At 46.0% G+C, this 23,587-nt stretch overlaps 1 protein-coding gene and 1 long non-coding RNA gene across 3 annotated transcripts in view; one reads left to right on the forward strand and one right to left on the reverse strand.

Moving 5' to 3' along the window:
- Positions 1-1,403: 1,403 nt before the first annotated feature.
- Positions 1,404-3,831, reverse strand: LOC132646298 (uncharacterized). The gene is made up of 3 exons (XR_009584440.1): positions 3,696-3,831; positions 1,905-2,041; positions 1,404-1,641 (listed from the first exon to the last, which is right to left on the reverse strand). It is a non-coding gene; the product is annotated as an uncharacterized LOC132646298 (long non-coding RNA).
- Glra1 (glycine receptor alpha 1) overlaps positions 3,092-23,587 on the forward strand; it is a 97,213-nt gene continuing 76,717 nt past the window's right edge. For both annotated transcript variants that reach the window (XM_021634604.2, XM_021634605.2), the window contains exon 1: positions 3,092-4,050. In XM_021634604.2, the coding sequence (XP_021490279.1) occupies positions 3,995-4,050 (56 nt within the window). In that variant the 5' untranslated portion in view covers positions 3,092-3,994. The remainder of the gene's footprint in view (positions 4,051-23,587) is intronic.

Below are 23,587 nucleotides of genomic sequence, written 5' to 3' on the forward strand. Positions count from 1 at the left end.
TATATATATATAGTCACTCTGCACCCCTTACCTTTAACTTTCTTCTTCTTTTAAAATGGTATTACATTTTTATTCTTTTATTTTATGTGGGAGAGGTGCATGTGTGTGGGTACATACATAGAATAGCTCACATATGGCGGTCAGTGAACAACTTCCAAGAAACATAGATATATGTGCCAATTTCCTTCTACAGTGTGCAGCTGTTTCAGAGACTAGTGATTAAAACCAGGTAGCTAAGGGTTTTTTTAATAAAGCAGCAGTAAACATGGAAGTACAAATATCTTCATGGCATGGTATAAAATTCTCTGGCTATATGTCCAAGAGTGAAACAGCTGAGTCATACGATAGTTCTATTTTTAATTTTTGAGGAACCTCTAAAGTGATATCCACAATAGCTGTATTAATTTGCACCCCAACAAGAGTGAATAAGGATTCTTTTTTTTTTCCCACATCTTTCCCAACATTTGTTAACAGGTTTGTTGATGGTAGCCGTTCTGACTGGGGTGAGGTATTATCTCAAAGTCGTTTTGATTTGCTTTTCCCTGAAAGCTGGGGATTCTCAATACTTTTAGAACAGTTATTGGCTATTTGTGCTTCTTTTTTTGAAAACCGCCTAGTCAGTTATTCACTCATGTGTTGATTGGTAGTTTTATTTCCTTGGGGTTTAGCTTCTGCAATTCTTTGTAAATTCTGGATAGTAGCCTCTTGTCTGGAGTGTAGATGATAAAGATTTTCTACCATTCTATGGATTGCCTGTTAACTCTGCTGATTGTTTTCTTGGCTGCACAGAAATTTTTATTTTCATGTCATCCCATCAGTTGATGCTTAGGAAGAAATTAATAAAATGAGAATAAAAAATAATAATACACAAAATCAACCAACGAGTTGGCTCTTTGAAAAGTTTAATAAACCGGAAAGACCCTTATATACCTGGTCTCTGAAGCGGTTGCATATCCCAGGAGTTCAGCCCACCATTTATCCTATGCTTGGGGCATACTCAGTTCATGTGAATGAACTAAATGAAAGTGTCAGCCTTATAGAAAATAGGACACAAGTGCCCCTCATTCATGCCATAGTCACTTTCTTCTCTTGCATAGGCCATGAGCTAGGAAATATTTACAACCACCATTGGCAACACAAACCACACACACACACACACACAAACACACAAACACACACACACACACACACTGTGGGAAGAGTAAAAGAAAGTGCTAGACATTGCATTTATATCTGACTGTGCAAGTGTTTCCTAGACAGATGAAGCAAGGATACAGTGGCCAACCTGCTACTTGCTCTAGGGTCTCTGGGGCACCACACTGACACATGTTGATGCATATGTGTGACACGTACACACATATATGATATATAAATATATAGGCCTATATGGACAGAAACCAATTGCAAACAGAAATATACGAATATACATAGACACTTTACTTCAGGATTAATGCAGAACACAAATCAAAAATAAATTATGCAACATGGGAGTATATACACTTTTTAGGCCAGGCATGGTGGTGCATGGTTTTGGTCCCGGCACTCAGAAAGCAGAAACAGGTATATCTCTGTGAGTTTGAGGCCAGCTTGGCCTACATATCTAGTTCCACTTCTATGCCAGCCAGGGCAACATGAGACTGTCTGAGGAAAGAGAGAGATTAAAAAAGGTGGGGAGAGAAAACCTAAGTTCACTTTCAAGAGCAACCACATACATGCACACAAACCATGAGCAAAGACAATGACATTTACCCCAAGATGTGACTAGAGAGCAATGAGGCTGTGCAGGATATCCGCTGGTGTGCTGATAATAGTCAGCTTTCGATTACATATGCTCCAAATTTACATGCATCTATTCAATGAGGTGAATCTACATAGATATTTGCATCAGACATGTGAGCACCCACCATTGATAACAAATCTCCTTTTCAGTCACTACGGAGAACATTGTGGGAACCCTGGTGTAGGGAAGCCATGAAAGAGTCTCTCCGGCATATGCTTTTGCAGTACAGGTGAGTGAGGATCTGCTGGTCTTGGTCCTGAGCTGAGAAAGAAAGCTTCGCTTGAGAAAAGACCTGAACTTGCAGAGAACAGAGAACCATTGCCCCAAGTAAGGAATTCCTGAGTATGCTGGATTCATAGAAGGCCTGTCCTCTCTAGGCAGCATTGGAAGGGACAGCCCCCAGAATCCCAGCGAGTTCCAGTGGGCCAGAAAATCCTGCAGAGGCTCTTAATCCACTAAAGTCCCCTAGCCGGGAGAAAATCTGATTAACTCTACCTACCCAGATGGGCTCAACAGTGAAATGTATATCTCATTTCTGAGTCTGATAAGGCAGAGAAACAGAAGAAAGCTGGTGAAGGAGATGGGGGGGAAGGAAGGAGAGAGGGGGAGGGAGTGTCATAGGAGCAAGGTACCTTCATGCACTCCTTGGCCCTCCTGTTAATTTGGAGCCCAGTTTCCCCAGCCTGTATGATGTGAATCAAATGTCCTCTGTTTGAATGGAGGAGAGTGTCTTCTGTCTCTGCCAAAAGGACCAGGCAGCTCAGTATCCCTTTGATACTAAGAATTTTTTTTTCCTAAATTTCCCTACCACAATGACCCTGGAAGGAGACTCACTCTGTCCACCAGAACTTTTATTTATCCTTAAGTCTTCTGGGTTCAAATATTATATCTTTAGCACTTTAAACAACAGAGGGATCTGGTTCCATGTGACCCTTTTAAAATGATAAACTGAGTCCCCCACCCCTATCCACAACACATCTGGATTGAGACTCGTGGTATTTTGCTTACATACAACTATTCTCTTTTTTAAAAAAAAATCAAGGTTAAGATTTTGAAAGACTTCAAAAGATGAATTCTATGGCCTCCCTGGAGTGACGGGAGATCTCGTCAGTGGGGCCTGAGAAGTGCTGGAGGCTGGGCTCTGCCAGTACTCCAAGGGTTAAACTCAACCCAGAGCCTAACGCCCAATTGGCCGAACCTGGAGAGAAGATATGGTTTTCGCAACTGCAGGCCAATGAATACCTCGAGTGGGAGGGTTTGAAGCTTCTAAGGAGTTTTTCCCCCCATTTTCCCCTCTCCCACACCCTCCCGTCAGCCCTCGCCCCCCACCCCCAATCCTCTACGCCGCCAGTTTGTTAAATTAATGCAGTAAGAAAGTCTGAAGATCTGAGGGAGTCTGGCCAGAAGATGGGCGAGCTTAGAAATCCGAGATGCTTCTGAAAGCTTAGGCTCCCGAGCCCTGTGGGGAAGCCATGGACCCCAGCAGCCGCTGAAAGTTGTGGTGGGCTCCCTTGCTCCTGCAGCCCCAAGCAATGGGACACCTTTCCTGCAGCGATCCCAACTTATTCGGCGGGGACAAGAGAACGCGGACTGCAAGACGACAGCAGACAGGAACGGAGGCAGGGGAACGAGATTCCGGGACTCAGTCGCGATGCGCCAGCCTGGCACACTCTCCGACATCTAACTGAAGCCAGCACCGTCACCTGCTCCACCCCCCCCCCCCCAACCCCTAAAACCCCTCAGGCCAGCCCAGGGCGAGAAAGAAGATGCCATCCGGGTCTAAGGGTCCGAGGCCAGGGCTCTGATCCCCACGGATTTCTTCCTTGCATGGAGCTGGCCATCTCTACAGAAAAACAAGGGTAAAAGAAAGAAGAAGAGAGAGAGAGAAAGAAAGAAAGAAAGAAAATATACCCACCCCTAAACGTGCCTCCCAGCGCTGCAGGGAGCCTCCAACGAGTTGAGCACCGGCAGCGCTCTTCCCGCCCGCAGCTTGGCTGGACGCTCTCCGTGGTGCTGAACCTGCGCGGCCGCGGGCACCTAAGCCGCCTGGCTGCAGTTCTCCCCCAGCTCTGCCGCCTCGTCCCTCTACTCCCCAGCTCCCTTAAACATCTGGATTATTTTCCCCAGTGGCACTCTCCGGCTTCATTAAGTGCCCATCGGAAACCTTTTTTGCAACCCGTAACTCGTGGACTTTACAGCACAAGAACCTAGAAAATGCACAGCTTCAACACTCTGCGATTCTACCTTTGGGAGACCATTGTATTCTTCAGGTAACGCGATTTTCTATGCTGACCATTGACTATCCTTAACGGTGAAAAAGGGGTTCGGACGGAGCAGAGAGGCTCACTCTGTCGCGGCCTCATCAAGTGGGGAGGGGGTGCTGTGTGCTGAAGGCCCTTCCATTCCCCTCCTCCCCCCACCCCCCCACCCGCAGGGTGTCTGGCTAGTGCGTGTAGGTCCCAGACAGTGGCTGCTCCAGCAGCGGTTTGCCTGTTCTTTGTGGTTTGTCTGTCTGCCTGCCTGCCTGCCGCACTCCCCCCAAAACTGGCCCCCCGACCCTTCTGCTCGTTACCCTTCACTCGGCTGAGGACTTAAGAGGAAGCTTTACGAGTTTTTTTAGTTTAATTGGGACCGCATTCTCTCAAACCGCAGTGCTGGAAACCCCGGGTCTCCCGTCTGGGAGCGAAGTGACAACTAGCGGTGACGCGGAAGGTTGCAGTTTGGACTGGCTGGGCACAAAACAGCATTCTGTCTCTCTTTCTGTTGTTTTTCTTTGGGGTCAGGGGTTCCTGTGGTTTGGAACTAGGGAATAAGGCGGTTGTGACCTCAGCTTCCAAAGCCCTAACTTAAGTGCAGATCGGGCCTAAGAATACATACTGGGAAATATTTTCCTTTTAAAACTTTGACTCCATCTTCGCTGATACACACTTCTTTCCTAACTCTGTTACAGCAGACCCTCTCCTACTCCAAAGGGCAGCTCTTAGTTATGAATGAAAGAACGCTTATCCCCGCTGCCATAACTGGGCTCCCCACACCCACCCACTGACTCCTAATTTTCTGCTTGCAGGCTTGCCATCTGTGTTAGTCCCAGTGAAAAGTGAAAAATCACATCTTTAGGAAGTATTGAAACAGATAGGGATTTTGTAAGTGAGCAAATCATGCCGTCTTCAGAGGTGGGGATGATGAATTCCGTCTATATGAATTGAAAAATATTCTCCCCAGCTCTGCAGAGATCGTTAATCTTCCTCGTGCAAGCGTGTCTGCCTCTCGTGTTTTACCTCTGTAGTGAGTTAATAGGCATCTGAAAACAAAAAACAAAAAAACATGCCAGTTGTTCTAAAACCTGAAAGACCACCAAATAAGATCCTCTCTGCTCATAAAACAGCACGTAAGTGTGATTTTATTACATTGCAAAGAGTTGCTGGTTTGACCAATCCATTGGTTGTTGATATGAATGAGGCCTCCTCTCCCAAGTGACACTTTCTGAATTTGAGCCTCTCTTTGTGGTTTGTTTGTTTGTTTTGTTTTGTCTTTCTCTCACGATAAAGAAGAAGAAGAAAACACTCCCTTCCCAGGGTTACCCACAGCTAAAGATTTTAATGCTCTTTTAAAATAATTCTTTAGCATGCCACTGTCCCAACCATAGCTTAGAATGTAAATAGCCAAGTTTTTTTTTTTCAAGTCCAGCATTCCAGGACCTTGTGAGATTTACCTACTTCATGGAGTAGGGTGAGGGGCAAGAAGAGTCCTATCACTTACCCATCCCCACTGCTTTTTTCTTGATGCAATCCTTGGTTTTTCTCTCCCAGACATGAGCTTTCTCAAAAAGGAGAATTGGTCTGAAAGGTCTGCATTGCAATCGCTTAGATAAGGGTGAGGCTATGCTGTGTTAATTCCTCAAGTGAACTGGTGGTGGCCCATCAGAGAGTCTCACTGAGTCTCCCTTCCCCTCTGTGGGCTGAAAGCCCACGTGAGCAGCAATGGACGTGATCGAGAACTTGCTATGCTTGTGAGGAAACAGGGGGCATGACGAGAGAGATCCAGCTGCATCTATTGAAGCCAGAGGGTGGCCACTTCATTTCAGGAGTTAATATTTATTCCCTTTGTCATTTCCCAGAGAGATGAAGCAAAAGGGGTCGCAGGGGGACATTAATCGAATGAGATGTCTTGTTCAAGTGGAATTTGCTTCTCTAATACTTTCGTCTTTCAGATTTTGGGTAGAACATACAAAAGGCCTTGGAACCTAGGGTAAACAGAGGCTAGCAGCTCTCTTGCAGGTTACATGAGAATAACTACTCCTTCTCACCAGGAGGCAGATTTAGGGTTGGAACAAACCACTGTATATTCCCAGGGCCCAGGCCCTTCTTAGATTAAGTGAGGCTTGCCGCTCACCTGTTTGAGAGTGTTGAAAATCACGGGGGCCACCAGGGCGCTACCCATGGCGCTGCTGCAATGCATCTGTGCACAACCAGCGACTGACAGCAAAAGAAACAAAAACAACTGAAGTGAGTGATGCTGGAGCCTCACATGCTGCCAATGCAGGGAGTGAATGGAGACCTTGGAAAGTCAGACTGGGGGCCTAGAACACCAGCATCACCGCAGTGCTCATCAGCCGTGTCCCCACATTTGCACGTAAGCAATCTGGCTGCAGTTCCTGCTCCCTTGTTAAACAGCCTGGCATTCTTAAATTTAATGTGTGACACCCTGTGATCCAATAACATACATTTTGATCAGCTTTCTTAGCAAGCGACTGACACACAGAGTCTAAAGCCTCATCATCCCAAGGTGTCATCTGCTGGGAAGAGAAATGGGAGAGGTATGTGAGGAAAAAGTGGTGATCTGGGAAAATCACCCATGGCACAGAGACTTGGTTCATGCCCTTCTGTATGTATTTCCCGCTGAAGTTGGAGGTTGGGGCCTTATATCCACATGGTTTAAAACTAATACTCAATTTTTATTTATTTAATGCTGGAAATACATTCCTTTAAACCAAAGGGAATATGTCTTTGATCCCCAGAGCCCTTACAGAAGCTTATAGCAAGGATGGGACTAGTATAATCCCAACAGTTCCTTGTCTTCTCAATAATTCAGACAGACATGATCTATAAGGCTGCTTCTCAGCCTCTGCATTATTGGCATTTTGATCTCTGTAACTCTTTGTCATGACGTCTGCCCTGTGCATTGTAGCAGCCTGTCTGGTGCCGGTAGCATTTGTTTCCTCCCTGGTCGTGACAATCAAAAGTGTCTACAGACACTGCAAACTAGCCCAGGGCACAGCCAGGGACAAGATCGGCCAGGTTTTGAATGACAACAAATATAAGCAACTTTTTAATCAGCTGCTCTGACACCCTAATGAAAAGGTTGAGCTTGCTTGGGGAAACAACCTCTGGTAGAATATACAGTGCATCCCACTGAAACAGAAAGGGATCTAGTTTGTGCTTCAGCGGGAAATATGTACAGAAGGGCACGAACCAAGACTCTGTGCCATGGGTGATTTTCCCAGATCACCACTTTTTCCTCACATACCTCTCCCATTTCCCTTCCCAGTAGATGAACCTTGGGACGAGGCTTTAGACTCTGTGTGTCAGTCGCTTGCTAAGAAAGCTGATCAAAATCTTGGAGATGTTTCTGTCAGTTCTAGGACAAGAAAGAATGTAGTAAATACATTGCTTAGTATCTCTATCCCTATGGAAGGATAAATGAGTGTTTTCCCGAGATATGGCCGCTTGGAAAGGTTCCCAAGCTTACCAAGAAGGGCAGACAAACACCTTGGTCTTCCTCCCTGGTAACAGCTGTATTCTGCCCAAGTCTTGCCCACTGTATTTTAGGATATTGCAGAACGCATATAGAAGTTTCTGAAACGGCCCAAGGACTTTTTCCTAAGGAACTAAGCCCGTGGGGCAAGCCTTTATCAGGGACAACCAAACTGTCAATCAGTCTACCCGCCCTCTGGACACTTAGGAAAGATGGGAACAAGATGCTATGCTTTTATTCCCATGGGGCAGTTTGGACAGGAACTCAAGGCCAGTATATGGGATTATAAATCCACACATAACATATGCACGTTTGCGAAACTGGGAATGACCTACCAGGGGCACTTGGAAAATTTATCTTTGAGATGGTCTTATGAAAGGCAGCAGCTATGTGGGGGCAATGGAGAGAGCAGAACAGCGACCGTCCGTGAGTTCTGACTTCCTGAGTCAACTCTGCTCTTATCCTGCGGCACAGCCATAACAAGGCTCCTCTCATGTGGGGGACTGTATTTTCAACCCAGATGGCTAAATCCAACCCTTGAAACTTCCCTTCAGCCTCTGAGCAACCCATTATCAAAGACAAGGCCCCATTCACCCAAAGGCTCTGGGTAAAAGGGTCCCAGTGGCTACCCTGCCTTCATCCCTTTGCCCAGGTATTAACTAATCATGTGATTGTGTGTCCCATTCAAAAGCAGGCACTCTGCAGGGACACACGCCATCCCTGCAGAGAGGAGCCTTCTCTCCTATGTCACAGGGTATGCAGTCCTCACCTCCAGGCGGTCTGGGTACAGAGCCTGTGACAGCATGGTACGGATGTGGGTGTCGTTAACTTTATTCCCCTCATCAGCTGGCAGACGTCGAAGTGATTTTTAAGATGGATGGCACTGTCTCCCGTATGCCCATCTCAAAAGTTCTTCCACAGGGTTTTAAGAGTGCTTTAGGTACTGTGGCCTCAGCCGCAGCAGACCTGGGATCTGGAATTTAACTATGTCAGCATGACCTTGAGAAGACTCTGTGACCCTTCTAGGTCTCACTTTGCCCACCAGCAAAATGAAAGGACTACGCCAATCACACCCTCAGAAATTATATTTTTACCTATTTCTGTTTGTGATGACCTTCTCTAGGTCTTTCCCCATAATAGTACAATTTGGGTTAAAGTGATTGCAGATCTCAGCTATAATAATAGCAATAATATTAAAAGCTGTTCCCAGCTACTCCCACCCTTAGAAATCAGAAAGAATTGAGGCTCTCACCCAGCTACTTCCCTCTTTGAGTAGTTCCCCTAAAGTGGAAATAATGACTGATAAAGACGATAAAGGTCTTACCTTCCTATGCCAGGAAATGTTCAGAGTGGTGAGAGGACAGCTGTTCCACCACTGTGTTATCTGAAAAATGATCTGAGAAAGCCCAAGTTTCTCTTCTTCCTGTTTAATGTTTATGATCCCCCTATACAGCCTATTTTTTCAGTTATTTTACTGAACCCATCCTTGGCCCACTCACCCACCGTCGTTAGTCAGGAAAATTCACAACTGTCAGAACTATTCCAGCACAAGCAATGGCCCTCACTGAGTTGACCTGAAATGGAATACTGCTCAGGACCTATGTTGCTTCCTAGTCAGCTCATAGGGTTTTGGTGGAGGTAACTACAAAATTGACTATAGTTTTTAAGACATTTTAAGCAGATTCCAAGTCTTCCTTAAGATTACATGAACCTCTGATGTACCCAGGGCCTCCACACTGGGAAACATTAGATTTGATTTAGCCTATGTGACTGCAAGAGAAGAATAGATTTCTATTTAATACACACAGAAATTCTGGCTCGAGGGATCTCAGAAATTTCTAGAATCTCTACTGAGTGATGCAGTAGCTGCCACAGTGGCCATGGAGGTCAGGAAAGGGGTATAAATAGGGACTGGAAATCTACCTGCCAGGGGGTTATAGAAATTCACACTTCTTCTATAGATTATGAATATGTGAATGATTTCTTACAAAAGAATAAATAGAATGCAAGTCAAAGACAACCTTGAAAATGCTTACACCCCTTCTTGCCCTGAGTCCTAAATTGCCACCTGAAATTTATGGCTCCAAATCAGGCCCAGAGCACATACTCAGTGGTATTTTTCTCATTCTTCAAAATACATCAGATATTAACTAAATGGGGCAATGAACCTACACACAATGCTGCACAGGATTGTTAAAAGGAAGCCGCCTTAGTGGTAGTTTAAAAAAATAAAACTTCACTTAAGGAAGGAAAAGTGCTCCCGAACGCACCAGAAGGACATAGAAAATTCACCAGTTGAGTTCTGCCCTGAACTCCAGCTGTCTCCCACACACCCACTCCCTGTTAAGTCCAACACACAACCAAAGACACGACAGGGTGCCAGCCACTTCATTGAGAAAGCAGTTAGAAAGGAGCCAGTGGCTGAATGCTAGGAACGGGGGCTTAGGCACACAGAGCCCAGGCTTTGGAATGTGAGCTCTTAGGAGGGGTGCCTGGGGCACCAAAGCTTTTGAAATGGTGTCTAAAGATCCCTTTGTGGTTTTCTGAAGTTGATATTGTCTGAAGCTAATTCAGCACAATTAGATTACCACTCTCAGCCTTTGAATCCGCCTGTTTTGTAGGATCTGTTACTCAATGAATTTACCGTCTTAATGGGGTGCTGCTGACAATTGTGAATCCCGGCCATGAAGTGGGCAACAGTCTTCTCTCTTGCCTCGGGTCCCAGCCCGATCCCGTCCTCATAGGCTACATCCTCAGAGCTCCCACCCGTTTACTTCACGGGGTCACACTGCCCCTCGGAGTTAAGGAGTCTGAAGCAGCATGGGCTCTAAAACCTGACCTGTCAAATCTAGCTGAGAAGGGCTTGCCAAAGAGGAAGATGCAAAGAACTTGAGGGGTTTGAGCTTACGTAAAGTGAACCTGTGGAGAGACAACAGCCAATGCTTGGAGGTGACGGAGAAACTTAGGGGATCAACGGAGGCAATGACCTCCCAAGTGCACACAGATCTCCAGACCCTTCAAGTCCAATATGTGTGTACAGCTTTGCATATGTCAGTCAAACATAATTAAAGAGAGTTTTAAAAATTAAACAGTTGGGGGTGGAAAGTGGCTCAGTGGTAGAGTGTTAACTAGAGTCCCTAGTGTCACAATGTAGAAACTTTTTAGAAGTAAAATACAGATTCCCCACCAGACTGCAGAATCAGGCTGTCCCAGGATGGGACCAGAGATCGAATTTCTCACAGAGGCCTTAAAGTTGAAACTTTGCAAACTTCTGGTGCCCAGCAAGTGCCAAGAGCCTTGCCAATGATGCAGTTTCTGAGATCTGGGGAAAGTCAGTCTTTCTGCCAGCCCTTTCATGACCCAGAGGCTAACATAGTGGATAGCAAGACCCTAGGTCATCCTGATTGAATCCATGTATGGAGAAGCTTTGAAGATTTAAAAAAAAAAAAAAAAGATAAGATAAAGAAGTCGCTTACATGGGGGACAGGACTCCCCAAAGGATCAGTCACACATCATTCCCCGAACTTATTCCCTGTGTGTTGTCTGCAAAGCCTATATACCCTAAAGATGCCACTGTATCCCCCTTCATTCCTTGCAAGTTCTCTCTCCCTCTCCTAAACATAAGCACACTTCAAGGCAGCTCCTTTCCTGGGCAGCTCCATCTGCCAGCTCCACCCTGAGATGGCAATGCAGCCCCTGAGTCCTTGTTTACAGCTCTCATTCACACACCAGGACTGCACCATGAGAGGATGCAGACAGAGAGATGCAGCCAAGGGGTGGGAATAACATCCAGGCTTCAGAGGCTTTAGGCACAGCAATGAACATCTGTGGACACTGAGGGAGGAATGGATCTGACATCAGAAGGAACTCAGAAGAATCGGGTTTCTTTAAAATCTCGTTCACTCATCTTTCTAGGCACTTGATATTATCAACTCAGCATGAACTAGAGGCTTGCTTGGTACTCGCAGAGGTTTGGAAGGCTCGGCACCACTCCACCATTGTTCTGACTTCGTGTCCTTCCTTCTGCACCCCTTTGACTTGCCTACCTTTCCAGGGAGTCTGTTGCTACCTCATACCCATGAGAGAGACTGCTCTGTTCCTCAGACTTTTGAGAATGTGCATTTATTGCTTTGTGTTACCTCCCGCAACCCTCCCCAGCTCCAGAGGACTGCGGCAAGCCGCCTTGCTCTTGCAGTAGCACTCCGGTTTGCAGAGCAAGCTTCCCAATCACCCAGTCACCTTAAAAAACATTTAGAGAACAGTGGTACCTACCCCCGTTCCAGAGCTGAGAAAAAGGCTTGGAGGAGGAACATGGCGAGCCTTTGAGTGACGCCAGAAATCTGGCTGATAATCACAGGGGAAAACCAAGGTTCCAACCCGGGCTGCTAAGTCACTATACTGATTCATATCTCTGGGATGGTATCAAGCTGGTAGTAGTCCCTTTCTGGGCTGTGCTGTGTGCCTGTGATATGAGATCTACATAATGAGATGGGGCAGGGAGGCAACCTTAGGAGAGGAGAACTGGGAATTTCCCATCAGGCCTTGGAGTTAACAGAGCCTTATTATTCATTCTTTTTAGCAGGTAGACATCACTCCCATTGCTCTTAATGGCTTTTTAAATGATTATATTTACATATGTGCGTGCATATGCCACAGCACGGACAGGGTGTGGAGGTCATAGGGCAACTTGCAAGAATCTGTTTTCTCCTTTCACCATGTGGATCTTATGGCTCAAATTCAAGCTGTCAGGCTTAGTGGTAAGCTTTTACCACCTCTGCATCTTGCTGGCCCTTCTTAATCATTTTGATCATATAATATATGCACACACCCTCTTTTTCAGTCGAATGCTGTCTAAAATGGAGAAGCCAGATGTCCTTGCTTATAAATCACCACAGTGACTTTTAATCTCTCAAAGTCAGATTCCTAGGGAGTTGTTGTGGATATCAAGCCAGCAGCCTTCCCTCTCTACCGAGGACCAGAAAAGGAGATGCCTGTAATCCCAGCATTTGGAAATCAGAGGCAGAAGGATTATGATGAATTCAGGGCCAGCCTAGGCTATATAGTGAGTTCCAGGTCAACCTAGGGTATAAAGTGAGACCCTGTTCTCTTCAGCCCTAAAAAAAGAAAAGAAGAAGAAGATAAAAAGAAAAAAGAGAGGGACGGAGGGAAGAGTGAGACAGTGAGAACAAAAGTTCTTTTGAAAATGACCTCTAGGCTCTTTCATCTGTTTTCTTCCTTGGTCACTTTTTTTTGTGTATACATATTACATACATATATACATACGTGTGTAAGTTATCAAGCTTCATACTCAGTATACCATCATCCACAAAAACGGTATTACTCATGTAATTCTGCTGCTTTGTGTCCACGTATCTAGAAATTCTCACCTGCTGTAGCACACAGTTCCACCCTGGCCCTTTCTCTCTGTAGACCGTCATTGTTATGGGCGCCCCTTGTTTCCTAGCCACCTCCATATTGCCATGCATTAATATTGTTTTCTTATTTTTCCACCAAAACCAGTCCTGCAATAATCGCGGTGTGTGTGTATCTTTGCAAACACATGTGCCATTTTCCGAGAGAGAGAGAAGGAATAGGGAAAAGGCAGTCTCCTCCAGTGCTTGCAGCATACACATTTTACACAGATGGTTGATACTACGCTCTGATAATCCTTCCTCAGCCTTCTCTCTTCCCTCTCTCGTGATGTTATATCTCAGCCTGGGTAATAGCAGCAAGTCAACGGTAATCACTAGTATTTATTGAGTGCTTATTGAAGGCTGGATTCTGTGTTGTTATCATGTGCCTTGACTCACAATTCCCACAAGAGTCCTAAGATGCAGGTGCTAGTTAACACACTCCCAAGCCCCCTTTTTATAGAGACAGGGAAGGAAGCCCTCAGAATTTTCACACTACCTTTGACCCTCCCATACTCACCAGGGTAGCATCAGGAGACACTGAAGCCGATGAGGAAGAAAAGGAAGGCGAGTTTTGTCTCTCAAAAAAAAAATCAAGGGTCAATTCCTTGCAGGTGTAGGTAGATAGTAACCATCTCCCTGACCTGTACACACACACACACACACACGAGTTTCTTACCTTCATCTCTTTCACAGGAGGGAAGCTGGCTACCTTCCAGCCCCACATGAAAGGCCAAGGCTGTAGCTCTTTCTAAGAGTGTAGATGCTTTTCTCCACAGCACCTTTTCTTCTTTGTCCCCAAAACATCTGAGTAGAAGAGCTCGATGGTGAGAGCATGTTTCTTGATTGTGAGCCCAAGCAGGGCAACAAAGCACTCTGGCCTGAAACAGAATATTAGAACTATTGGTCCCCTGTATATAGACCAACAACCTTTGCAGCCCCACAGTCTAACCCCAACATGAGGGATTGGCTCTCCCTACTGTGCCCTTAACTTCTGTGTGAGGCTTTGAAGAGAAAGCCCTGCCTTAGGCACTGTCTACCTCACCCTATGCCTTCCCATTTGGCTGACAGAAAACAGAGCCAACAGTCTCTTCAAAACCTCTCTAGACCAAGAGGCTGAGTGACCATGTGCCACAGGTGACTGGGACAATAGGCAGGGGTTGAGCAAGGACTGAGGCAGCCCTCCTGGGTCATCTTGGCCCCACCACATGTTCCTAGCATTTCTCCAAGGGACACAGAGACATCACCCATGGGCCTCTAGCAGGCTGGAAGTGGAGGGGGGAGGAAATCAACACACACGAAGTCTCTCTGACACTCAGCTTCTGAAACAGACCTGCCGCTGTGTTCCTTCGATTTCCTCTATCATTTTATGTTATAAACATCATAATTTGTTTGTGTTAAGCAATGTTAAGAAGAAACACTGAGGACCGAAATACATTGGGAGTCTTATTCCCTAGGGTGAATCATTTAAGAGTTTGATATCCATCCTTTCAGATTGTTTTTATACCACAACAGTCACCAAAACGTTAGTGCATTTGTGCCTGCCTTTATTCTCAATGATGAGGTATAGGTAAGCCTATGGGCTCCTCAGAGCTCTGATGTTAATCAAAACCTGTTATCCATCCCATTGTGTGGATGACCTTAAAGAGTCTTCCTGGGACTACCCAGTCTGGACCAGGGCAGTCCTAGATTAAGCAGTCTGCCTTCAGAAACCCTTCACCTGTCACATAATGTGTCATACAGTAATGAAGTGAGTCTCAAACCCAAAGTCTGGAGGGTACAGGACCATCATGGTTCCATTAGCTGTACCGACTTCCTCTTGGCCATGCCAGGTCTTTGTCTAACGCTCACCTCCCAGCTTGCCCCATGAAGCCTCCACCTCTATTTCTATCTCCTTTACATCATACAAACCAAATCCTAAGTTGACACTGTCCGTGAGTCCCTGCTCTGGATTCAAGATGACCCCAGAACCCTCCATAAAGCTGGAAACTGCACACCCCTCAGAGGCTCGCAAAACAGCTCTGAGTCAGAGTATAGCCATTTGGGTCCTGCTTTTCTTGCTGAAAGAGCTTGGCCACTTCTCGGCCTTTCTCAATCTTCAGTTTCCTAACTTTGAAGGGCTGGCGGGTGTAGCTCGGTTGGTGGAGTGCCTGGCTGGTATCACGAGATTGGATTTCCCCAGTGTGGCACAAACCTGGCCTTGTAGGCAAAGCTTGCATTGTTATAAACAATGATGAAAATCCCAACCATTCTATTTTATTAATAAAGACTCAGGAACCAGATGCTGGGGTGAAAACCTGCTAGTTTGGCGTGGCAGAGAACATAGCCAGCTAACCTTCCTTCTCAGCTCAGGTCTGAGTGGAAAAAAACCCAAAAGGCTCACTAGTACAACTGACAGCCCAGGAGGAAAAAGCAACAAGGCCAAAGGCTTGCTAGCTCAAATCCCAAAAAGCCAGGGAACTGAGGACCTGAAGCCGAAGTTAAAGCCAGAGTTTGAGATAAAAGCCCTTTCTTCTTTTACACACTGTCTTAAATACCCCTCAACTCAAAGTCCCTCCTACTCTTTCATCTCTGTCAGCTGGTTTCTAGCTCTGCCTCTTGACCTAGGGTTAACTTTATTAAATCCTGTGTACAGAGAACTCTTGGATTAAGATGTGTGCTAGGGCTGGGTGAACCACACCGTAATCACCCGTTTACAATAAACAGAAAGTTCTTGGATTAAAGGTGGGTTGTTAGGGCTCAACCAAACCAAACAATATAGAGGGTTTACAGCTCACAATTTTGGGGTTCACAATGGGATCAAATATCCTACAACAAGCTTGTCATCCCATTCAGGAAGTGGAGGCAGAAAGGTCAGGAGTTCAAAGTCATCCTGGGTTATACAATGAGTTCCAGGTCACACTGGGCTGTGAGACACTGTCTCAAAAAAACAATTTCAAAAGCTAGGAATAGTGACTGAAGTCTACGGTAAACACTTTTAACTCTTCTATGTAGAACACAAGCCTTCAACAGACAGTAGTTCCTCTCCACAGCTGCGACCCAACTCTAGCTTCACTTTCTTCATGGGCATCCCCGGGGGGGGGCGGGGAGCCCCTGTCCCTACCACCAACTGAGCCTGAATTCTCCTTTCTTACACCCCTGAAAAACAGGTTAGAAAGATGGCTTTTAAAAGGAGCGCACACAGGCTGGACAGTGGTGGGGCACATCTTTAATCCCAGCGCTTAGGAGGCAGAGGCAGGTGGATCTCTGTAAAATTCATGGCCAGCCTGGTCTACTCTGTAAAATTCATGGCCAGCCTGGTCTACATAGTGAGTTCCAGGACAGCCAGGACTACACAGAGAAACCCTGTATTGAAAAAAAATAAACAAACAAAAAAGAATAGGAAGAAGAGCACACACCACTCTTTCAAAGGACGGGAGTTCAAGTCCCAGCACCCACATCAAGGATTTCATAACCACCTGTTACTGCAGCTCCAGGGGTATTTGACACTTTGACCTCTCTGAGTAACCCAACACACAGTGACATATATACTTAATCAAAAATAATAAAAGCCAAAAGACAAAAATAAACCTTTTTTTTAAAGTCCTTGAAAATGTAGGCATTACCCTTGGCCCTCCGTTTGTTGCTGTGTGTATATGTCTGCTCACAGCCTCCTGTCATTGGCTATGCAGAAGGGTAGGACCCAGATAATTCCACCCAACCAACGCTGCAGCACTGCTGTGTCTCACCATGACCCCTTTCTGCTCTAATAACTGAGTCACAGAGAGAGCATGAGTTTTAAGGGGTGGCTCCATCCTGGCTCTGACAGGGCTTCGGGAAGTCATTGGATCTTTTCCTTACTGTCTGCCAGGGCGTGTCTAAACTCTGGGTCTTCCCAGATATCTGAGACACTGAAGATAAGATAAGGTTGCTTCCCATTATGCCCTCAGGCCTTCAGAAAAGCTCCTTCCGTGGAACAGAACAAACTTTCTGAGGCGATGTTCTCCATGGCCATACTACCCTGAATGCATGTGATGTCATCAGAAATGGTTTCATTTGTGGATGTAGAGGGCATGGGAAGGTGGCTTCCTCTGTGTGACCTAAAACAGCTACTAGAAAAGAAAATTTCTCTTTGTGAAAAGGGTCACAACGTTGTCTAGAAAGACAGCCTTCAAGGGCTTTGTTTTGTCTTGTTTTTTTACTTCAATACCACTGGAAAGATAGCAACAAAGCTAAGGAAAAGATGGGATTCCACAACTGTCTCAGGCTGGAAGGCCTGGAGGTCAGAGATAGCCAGGTCTTCTTCCACTGCTGTGTGTGCGTGTGCGTGTGCGTGTATGTGTGTTGAAGCCAGGGTACAGCGTCTGGGGTTCCTCGGGTGTCATCCATCCTCTTTTTGAGACAGGGTCTCTCACTGACTAGGAACATACCAAGTAGACTAAACTGGCTGGCCATTGACTCCCAGGGAACCTTGTGTCTCAACTCCCTCAGTGCTGGGATTATAAGCACAGGCCACCACACCCAGCTTTTTTTTTTTTTTTTTTTTTTTTAATGTGGGTTCTGGGTAATGAAGCTCCCATCTTCGTGCTTGTGAGGCAAGCCCATCACCTGCCAAGCTGTCTCCCAGCCCTCTGTTATAACTGAGTCTCGGGTTTTCCACATCTGGGATAAGATGAAATTGTGTAAAGATGGTGGCCTTCCAGCTGCCATGGCATAAGGCTTCCTTTAAGCTGGCTAGCAGGAGATCCTGGCAATGCCACGTGTTAGATGGAGAGCAAGATTGTTTGAAGGATTCTGATGCCCCCATCGTCCTCCTCTGCGACAAGAAAATAGTAATCCCTCCCTCACTGACAGATCACCATTTATGTTGAATGACAGATGGCCAGCAGAGTGAGGGTACTGCCTGTGGTACCTGAACATCGGGCAAAGCAAGAGAGCCACCACAATGGTCACTTAAAGAGGGCTCAGTGCCAAGGGTGGGCAGAGCAGAGAGGAACTGTCTGGAGTCAGGGAGATAGTATAAAGATGAAGACGGTTTCATGAGACTCCGGATAATTAAACTGGACCATAGGAAATGACTAATTCACAGGGAGCAATGAATGCGGAGAAAGAGGGTCAGATGAAAGGAAAAGAATGACCCTGAACCCAAGGACAAGGATGGACAGTTCTCAGCCCTGTCACCCAACCTCAGCCTGCTCACACTCTGCCTGTCCCCTCCCAGTGGCCTTCTATTCAGCTGAAAGTGGGTCACTTCTTTACTCTGAAAAAAAAAAAAAAAAAAAACAATCCCCAGCTATTGTCCTAAGTTACAAGGAGAGGCACATGGACAAAAACAGTAGAGTTCAGGCTTCAGGACACTTCCCTCCTAGAGGGGCTTAAACAGCAAATTAAATGAATGCATGAGAAAATGAGTATTTCAGAGACTGTAGCTCAGTCAGTGAAATGTTTCCCGCACAGACGTGAGAACCTGACTTTGATCCCCCAGGATGTACATTAAAAGCTGGGTACAGTATACAGCCCTGGGGAGGCAGACAAAAGGACCCCCAGAGCTCACTGGCCAGCCAGTCAGGCCGACTTGGTGACCTCCAAGTTTAAAAACTGTGAAGATGTACACACATACACACACACACACACGTACACAAACACACATAAGAACAGGTATATAACACATAAAATAATTTCAGAGTCTGGTAGTTTTACAAAACCAATAAAACAGGAGAATGGGCCAGGGCTCAGTCCACAAATGTTTGCCCCAGGTATCTACTCTTTCGACCATGCCCCCATCTCACTGAGCCCATAACACAGGGAGATGGAAGGAAACTATATTTTTCTGCAGATGAGAAGATTAAAAGCCAGACAGGAAACTAATGTCATATGACCAGAAAGAGGCACAAAACAATCTCATTCCATGACGCAAAGTCAAAATATCCAAAATAGGGCCCAACGATATGGCTCTGTGGGCAAAGATGCTCTCTGCCAAGTCTGGCCACCCAAGTCTGCTCCCCAGAGCCCACATGGTGGGAGGAGAAAACTGATTCCACAAGTTGTCCTCTGACCTCAGTCACAGCCCCCTGAAACACACACATAAATAAATAAAATGTAATGAAAATATCTTTTTAATGTCCAAGTTAAATGATGAGATAGAATGGGTTGGGGAAACTCAAGCATCAAAGAAGTGTATTTGGTAGAAAACAATTTTAATTTTTTTTTAATGTGAATAAGTGTTCTCATGTGGAGGGGGGTCAAGGGAGTGCAGAGATACAGACCTAAAACCCCTTATAGTCACCATATCTTGAGAATGAAACTGTGGGGGACTCGTTTCTGGCATTAAATAGTTCTGCAATGTGTGGATGTTTCACAATAATGCAAACTACTTTTTAAGTGTGAAAACAAAATATATTTGAAGAAAAAGAATGCCAGAGACTATAAGCTTGGAGGTGTGTGATCAAGGCACAGGCCTGTCCTAAGAGGGTAAAAACAACCTGAGCCAGATAGCGGAAAAGCAGATCCAAAACAGTAACAGGTTGAGCTGACTACATTTCATCCTGGAGTAAACGAGCCTAGGCTGAGACCCTTTGGTGTGTTTGCAGCCAATTTCTGAGCAACTAAAAGATGCTTTTCCCACTAAAGTCAAGATCACTGGAAGATGGAAGGCCAGAGATAGTCTTGGGTTTTTATTTATTTTGTGTGTTGGTGTATGTATATACATACGTATGTATATATGTCTGTGCATGCATGTGAAGTCCAGAGGACAGCCTTAGTTGTAGTTCCTCATAGTCTATGAGACTCTGAGACAGGCTTTCTCATCTGCCTTGGACTCACCAATTAGGTTAGGCTGGCTGGCTAGAGAGCCCCAGGGATCCTCCTGTCTCCCCTTCCCCAGGGCTATGATGCTAAGCATGTGCCAGAATAGCCAAGTATTTTGATACAGGTTCTGGAGTCCAACTCAGGTCTTCATGCTTGCATGACAAGCACATTACCAACTGGGCCATCTCCCCACCACTAGACTTACTTCCTATTTAGAACAAAGTGATGGCCAAGACATATTCTCAGTAGGGTAACTGCAGTCTTATCTAATATGGAGGACTATTTCATAAAACTTTCAAAGAGAGCAGAGATTGGGGAGGAATAAGAACCAAGCTAGAGATTGAAAGAACCCTCTAGCCTAGGGCCTCCAATTCCAAGGGAGAACTGAGCCCACAGGAAAATTTCCAAGATCCTACTCCAAAAACACAATGGATCAGTGTCCAGACTGGGGCCTGGGACTCTATGTCTCATCCCCACGACAACCTTCCCAGGTATCTAGCAAGGTTTCTGTTGCTGGTGTGCAAATAAATAACAATGGGATAATTTTGTTTTCATCATCATGAATTTTACCTTAGAATGACAGCTCTGCCTTATGAACAAGAACTCCTCTAAGTAAGAATTCTTATAATTAGCAGCATCAGCAAATAGCCCACCATGTGAAGGGAAACTTTGGAATGCCTCATGTGACAAGACATAGGTATATCTCCACGGTAGAGCACCTACTCAGCAAGTGCAAAGCCTTGGGTTCAATTTCTATTGCCCTAAGAAGATCAGTGCTCTGGGTATAGAGCTAATTAATTTAATAGGAACGCCACGAAGTAGGAGCCACTATCACCTCCATGTTTTAGATAAAGAGCCTAAAGCTGGGATCTTACCCAACACTGGACTCCATCACACCAGTTTTCATATGGAAAAGTCATTCTCCGTCTGATCTGAGTATTGTGTTATTTCTTATGCAGAAGACTATTCAATGATGAAGAAAAGTAAGGGGCTCACCCCAAATCACAGACTTATCTAATGGGAAAGAAAGGAGGTAATTTGGTGACATAACAAAGTCCAACTTTCTCCTTTGTCTGAATCCATGAGATTTGGAACGCAGGTTCGGTTCCCTTCACCCACATAGCCACTCTCATCCATCTGTAATCCAAGTTCCAAGGGGTGCCCTCTTCCGGACTCACTGGGCACTGCATGCACATGGTACGTAGGTATACATGCAAGCAAAACACTCAGACACATCAAATAAAATTTTATTTCAAAAAAAAAAATTCATTAAGAAGGAAAAGAAAAGAAGACTGAAGATGTAGCTCAGTTGATAGAGCACTTACCCAGCATGCACAGGATCTTAGGCTGGATGCCCTGCACCAGGTAGACCGACCCAGTGTAACCCCAGCACTGGGGAAACCGAGACAAGATCAGGAGTTCAAGGTCATCCTCAGCTACACAGTGTGTCGAAGCCAGCGTGAGCTACCTGACACTCTGTCTCAAAAACTATTCTTTTGGTTTGTATTTTTAAAGGATTTGCTTCATTCTTAATGATGCATTATTTAGGCAGAGGCAGTATGAGCTAGTGAGTGCTGGTGGCTGGGAAGGTCGGAGGCCTGTGATTCCCTGGAAATGGAGTTACAGGCAGTTGTGAGACATCGTGTGGGAGCTGGCCAGTGGAGGCACGTGCGTTCAATCCCAGCACTCTGACTTCTGAAGTCAGAGGCAGGCCAATCTCTGTGAGTTCAAGGCCAGCCTGGTCTATAGAGTGAGTTCCAGGATAGCCAGGGCTGTACTGAGAACCTTTGACTCAAAAAAAAAACAAAAAAACAAAATGAAAAAAGAGACCATGGCAGTGCTGGAAATTGAACTTAGGTTCTCTGGAAGAGCAGTAAGCACTCTCAACCACTCTCCAGCCCCTCTCCAGCCCCTCTCCAGCCCCTCTCCAGCCCCTCTCCAGCCCCTCTCCAGCCCCTCTCCAGCCCCTCTCCAGCCCCTCTCCAGCCCCTCTCCAGCCCCTCTCCAGCCCCTCTCCAGCCCCTCTCCAGCCCCTCAAAAAGTAATTTTTAATTAATTTATTAGGAAATGACACAAGTGCATGGTTGAATCCTAGTCCCAGCAACCACCATCTCAGCTGTCCCCTGTAGATCATAGGGCCAAGAAACATTCCAGCTTCTACTTGAACAGTGGCCAGAAGCTCGTCCTGCCTCAGGCAGCCTCTTGCATTATGGGAAAGCTCTGATGGGGAGAATAATCCATCCTCTTGTGCATGAAACAGCCACACTCTGAAAGTCCCACTCACTTTGCCTGGTTACTTGGAACAAGCCTACAAAACTACAGAAGCAGAACACCCGTGGGGCTGGGGAGATAGCTCAGTCAGTAACGGGCCTGTTGTGTAAGCCTAAAGGCCTAGGGTAGGATCCAGACAAGCCACAGAAAAAGCCTGGTATGATGGCACACACTTGTAATCCCAGCACTGAAGAAATTGAGAAAAGCAGATCCCTGAGGCTCACTGTCCAGCTAGCCTAGCCTTCTGGGAGAACTCCAAGCCAACTAAATGCCATCTCAGAACATCAAGGTACATAGTGCCTATGAATGAGAATGATCTCGGGCCTCCACATATACCCACACTGGAAACACAGCCATATCAACAAATACACACACACACACACACACACACACACACACACACACACACATCCCTCTCCGGCCCTGCTCCTACCCTGCCACCTACAGGCCATGTAACTTCCTGACACATCATTTCTGCCTCCTGCAGTGTAATCCCCCACTCTTTACAACAGGAATACAAACACATACCTCAAAGAACATCTTGCAGAAGAAAAACAGCTAATATTTGCCAACGGCTTAACTCAGTGCCTGGAAAAGTAAAAAAAGGACTTCCAGACCATTGTTTTATTAAGTCAGGTCCCTGCTTCCCCACAACAGCCCAGCACACTGGTCCCTCTTGCCCACGTCTTCTCTCTCAGCCAAACACCCAGAGTCCTTAATTATTCCTCATAGGTCAATTTCAAGTTTGTTTACCAGCCCAGTTGTTTCTTCCTGGATCTCTTCCAGATGCTAATATCCCTCTTAAAATGCAGTGCCTACAACCGAACACAATAAATTAGCCGAGATTTAAAGTGCAGCCCACATCCAGCAGTCCCTGCCCTCCCTGCCTCTTACAGGCTTTAGATTCTCCCGGGGTTCTCAGGATGAAGAGTCTTAATCTAGGCTGAAATCAGATGGCAATAAAGGCCACCTACACCTTCTGCAGGAATGTGAACCTGTGGTGATGGCTATCAGACAAAACAAGTTCTCCACCGCCAGTACAGACAGCACCTACTTTCTTCTTTAACCCTAGCAATCTTGCAGGGAGCTCCTAATAAACAGCCCTAGGAGACTCAAAGGGCTTGCCCAAGGTCACTGGGTGATAAAAGGCAGGATCTGTGTTGGGTTCTGCGTATGGCCTTCCCGCGCCTTGAGCATTCAAGGACATGAGGACTGTCGACATGAAAATGTCGGGGGAGACACAGGCAGAGTGATTCAGTAGGGAAAGTGGCACGATGTGCCATACCATGTGGGCATCCCCACCCCCATCAGCATGCCTCAGTGACTGTGGCTACCTGGGCAACAGGAGCAAGTGCTGGAGAAGTGAAGTGAGAGGGGTCAGCTCCCTTCTTGTCCCCTCTCACACCCTGTGCTATGAAGACGCCCTTTCTAATTTTCTGCTCATGATGGTGCTGAAGGTCAGATGGGGTGGGGGCTCCTTCTCACAGTTACAACCATGTACCTCAGGAACATTCCCAGCCTTGGACTCGGCAGCTTTGTTCCCATGGCAGGAGCAGAGATTTGTCATGGGGGGTGGGGGGTGCTT

The sequence above is a fragment of the Meriones unguiculatus genome, chromosome 11 (genome assembly GCF_030254825.1).
Source record: "Meriones unguiculatus strain TT.TT164.6M chromosome 11, Bangor_MerUng_6.1, whole genome shotgun sequence".
NCBI classification, from domain to species: domain Eukaryota; kingdom Metazoa; phylum Chordata; class Mammalia; order Rodentia; family Muridae; genus Meriones; species Meriones unguiculatus.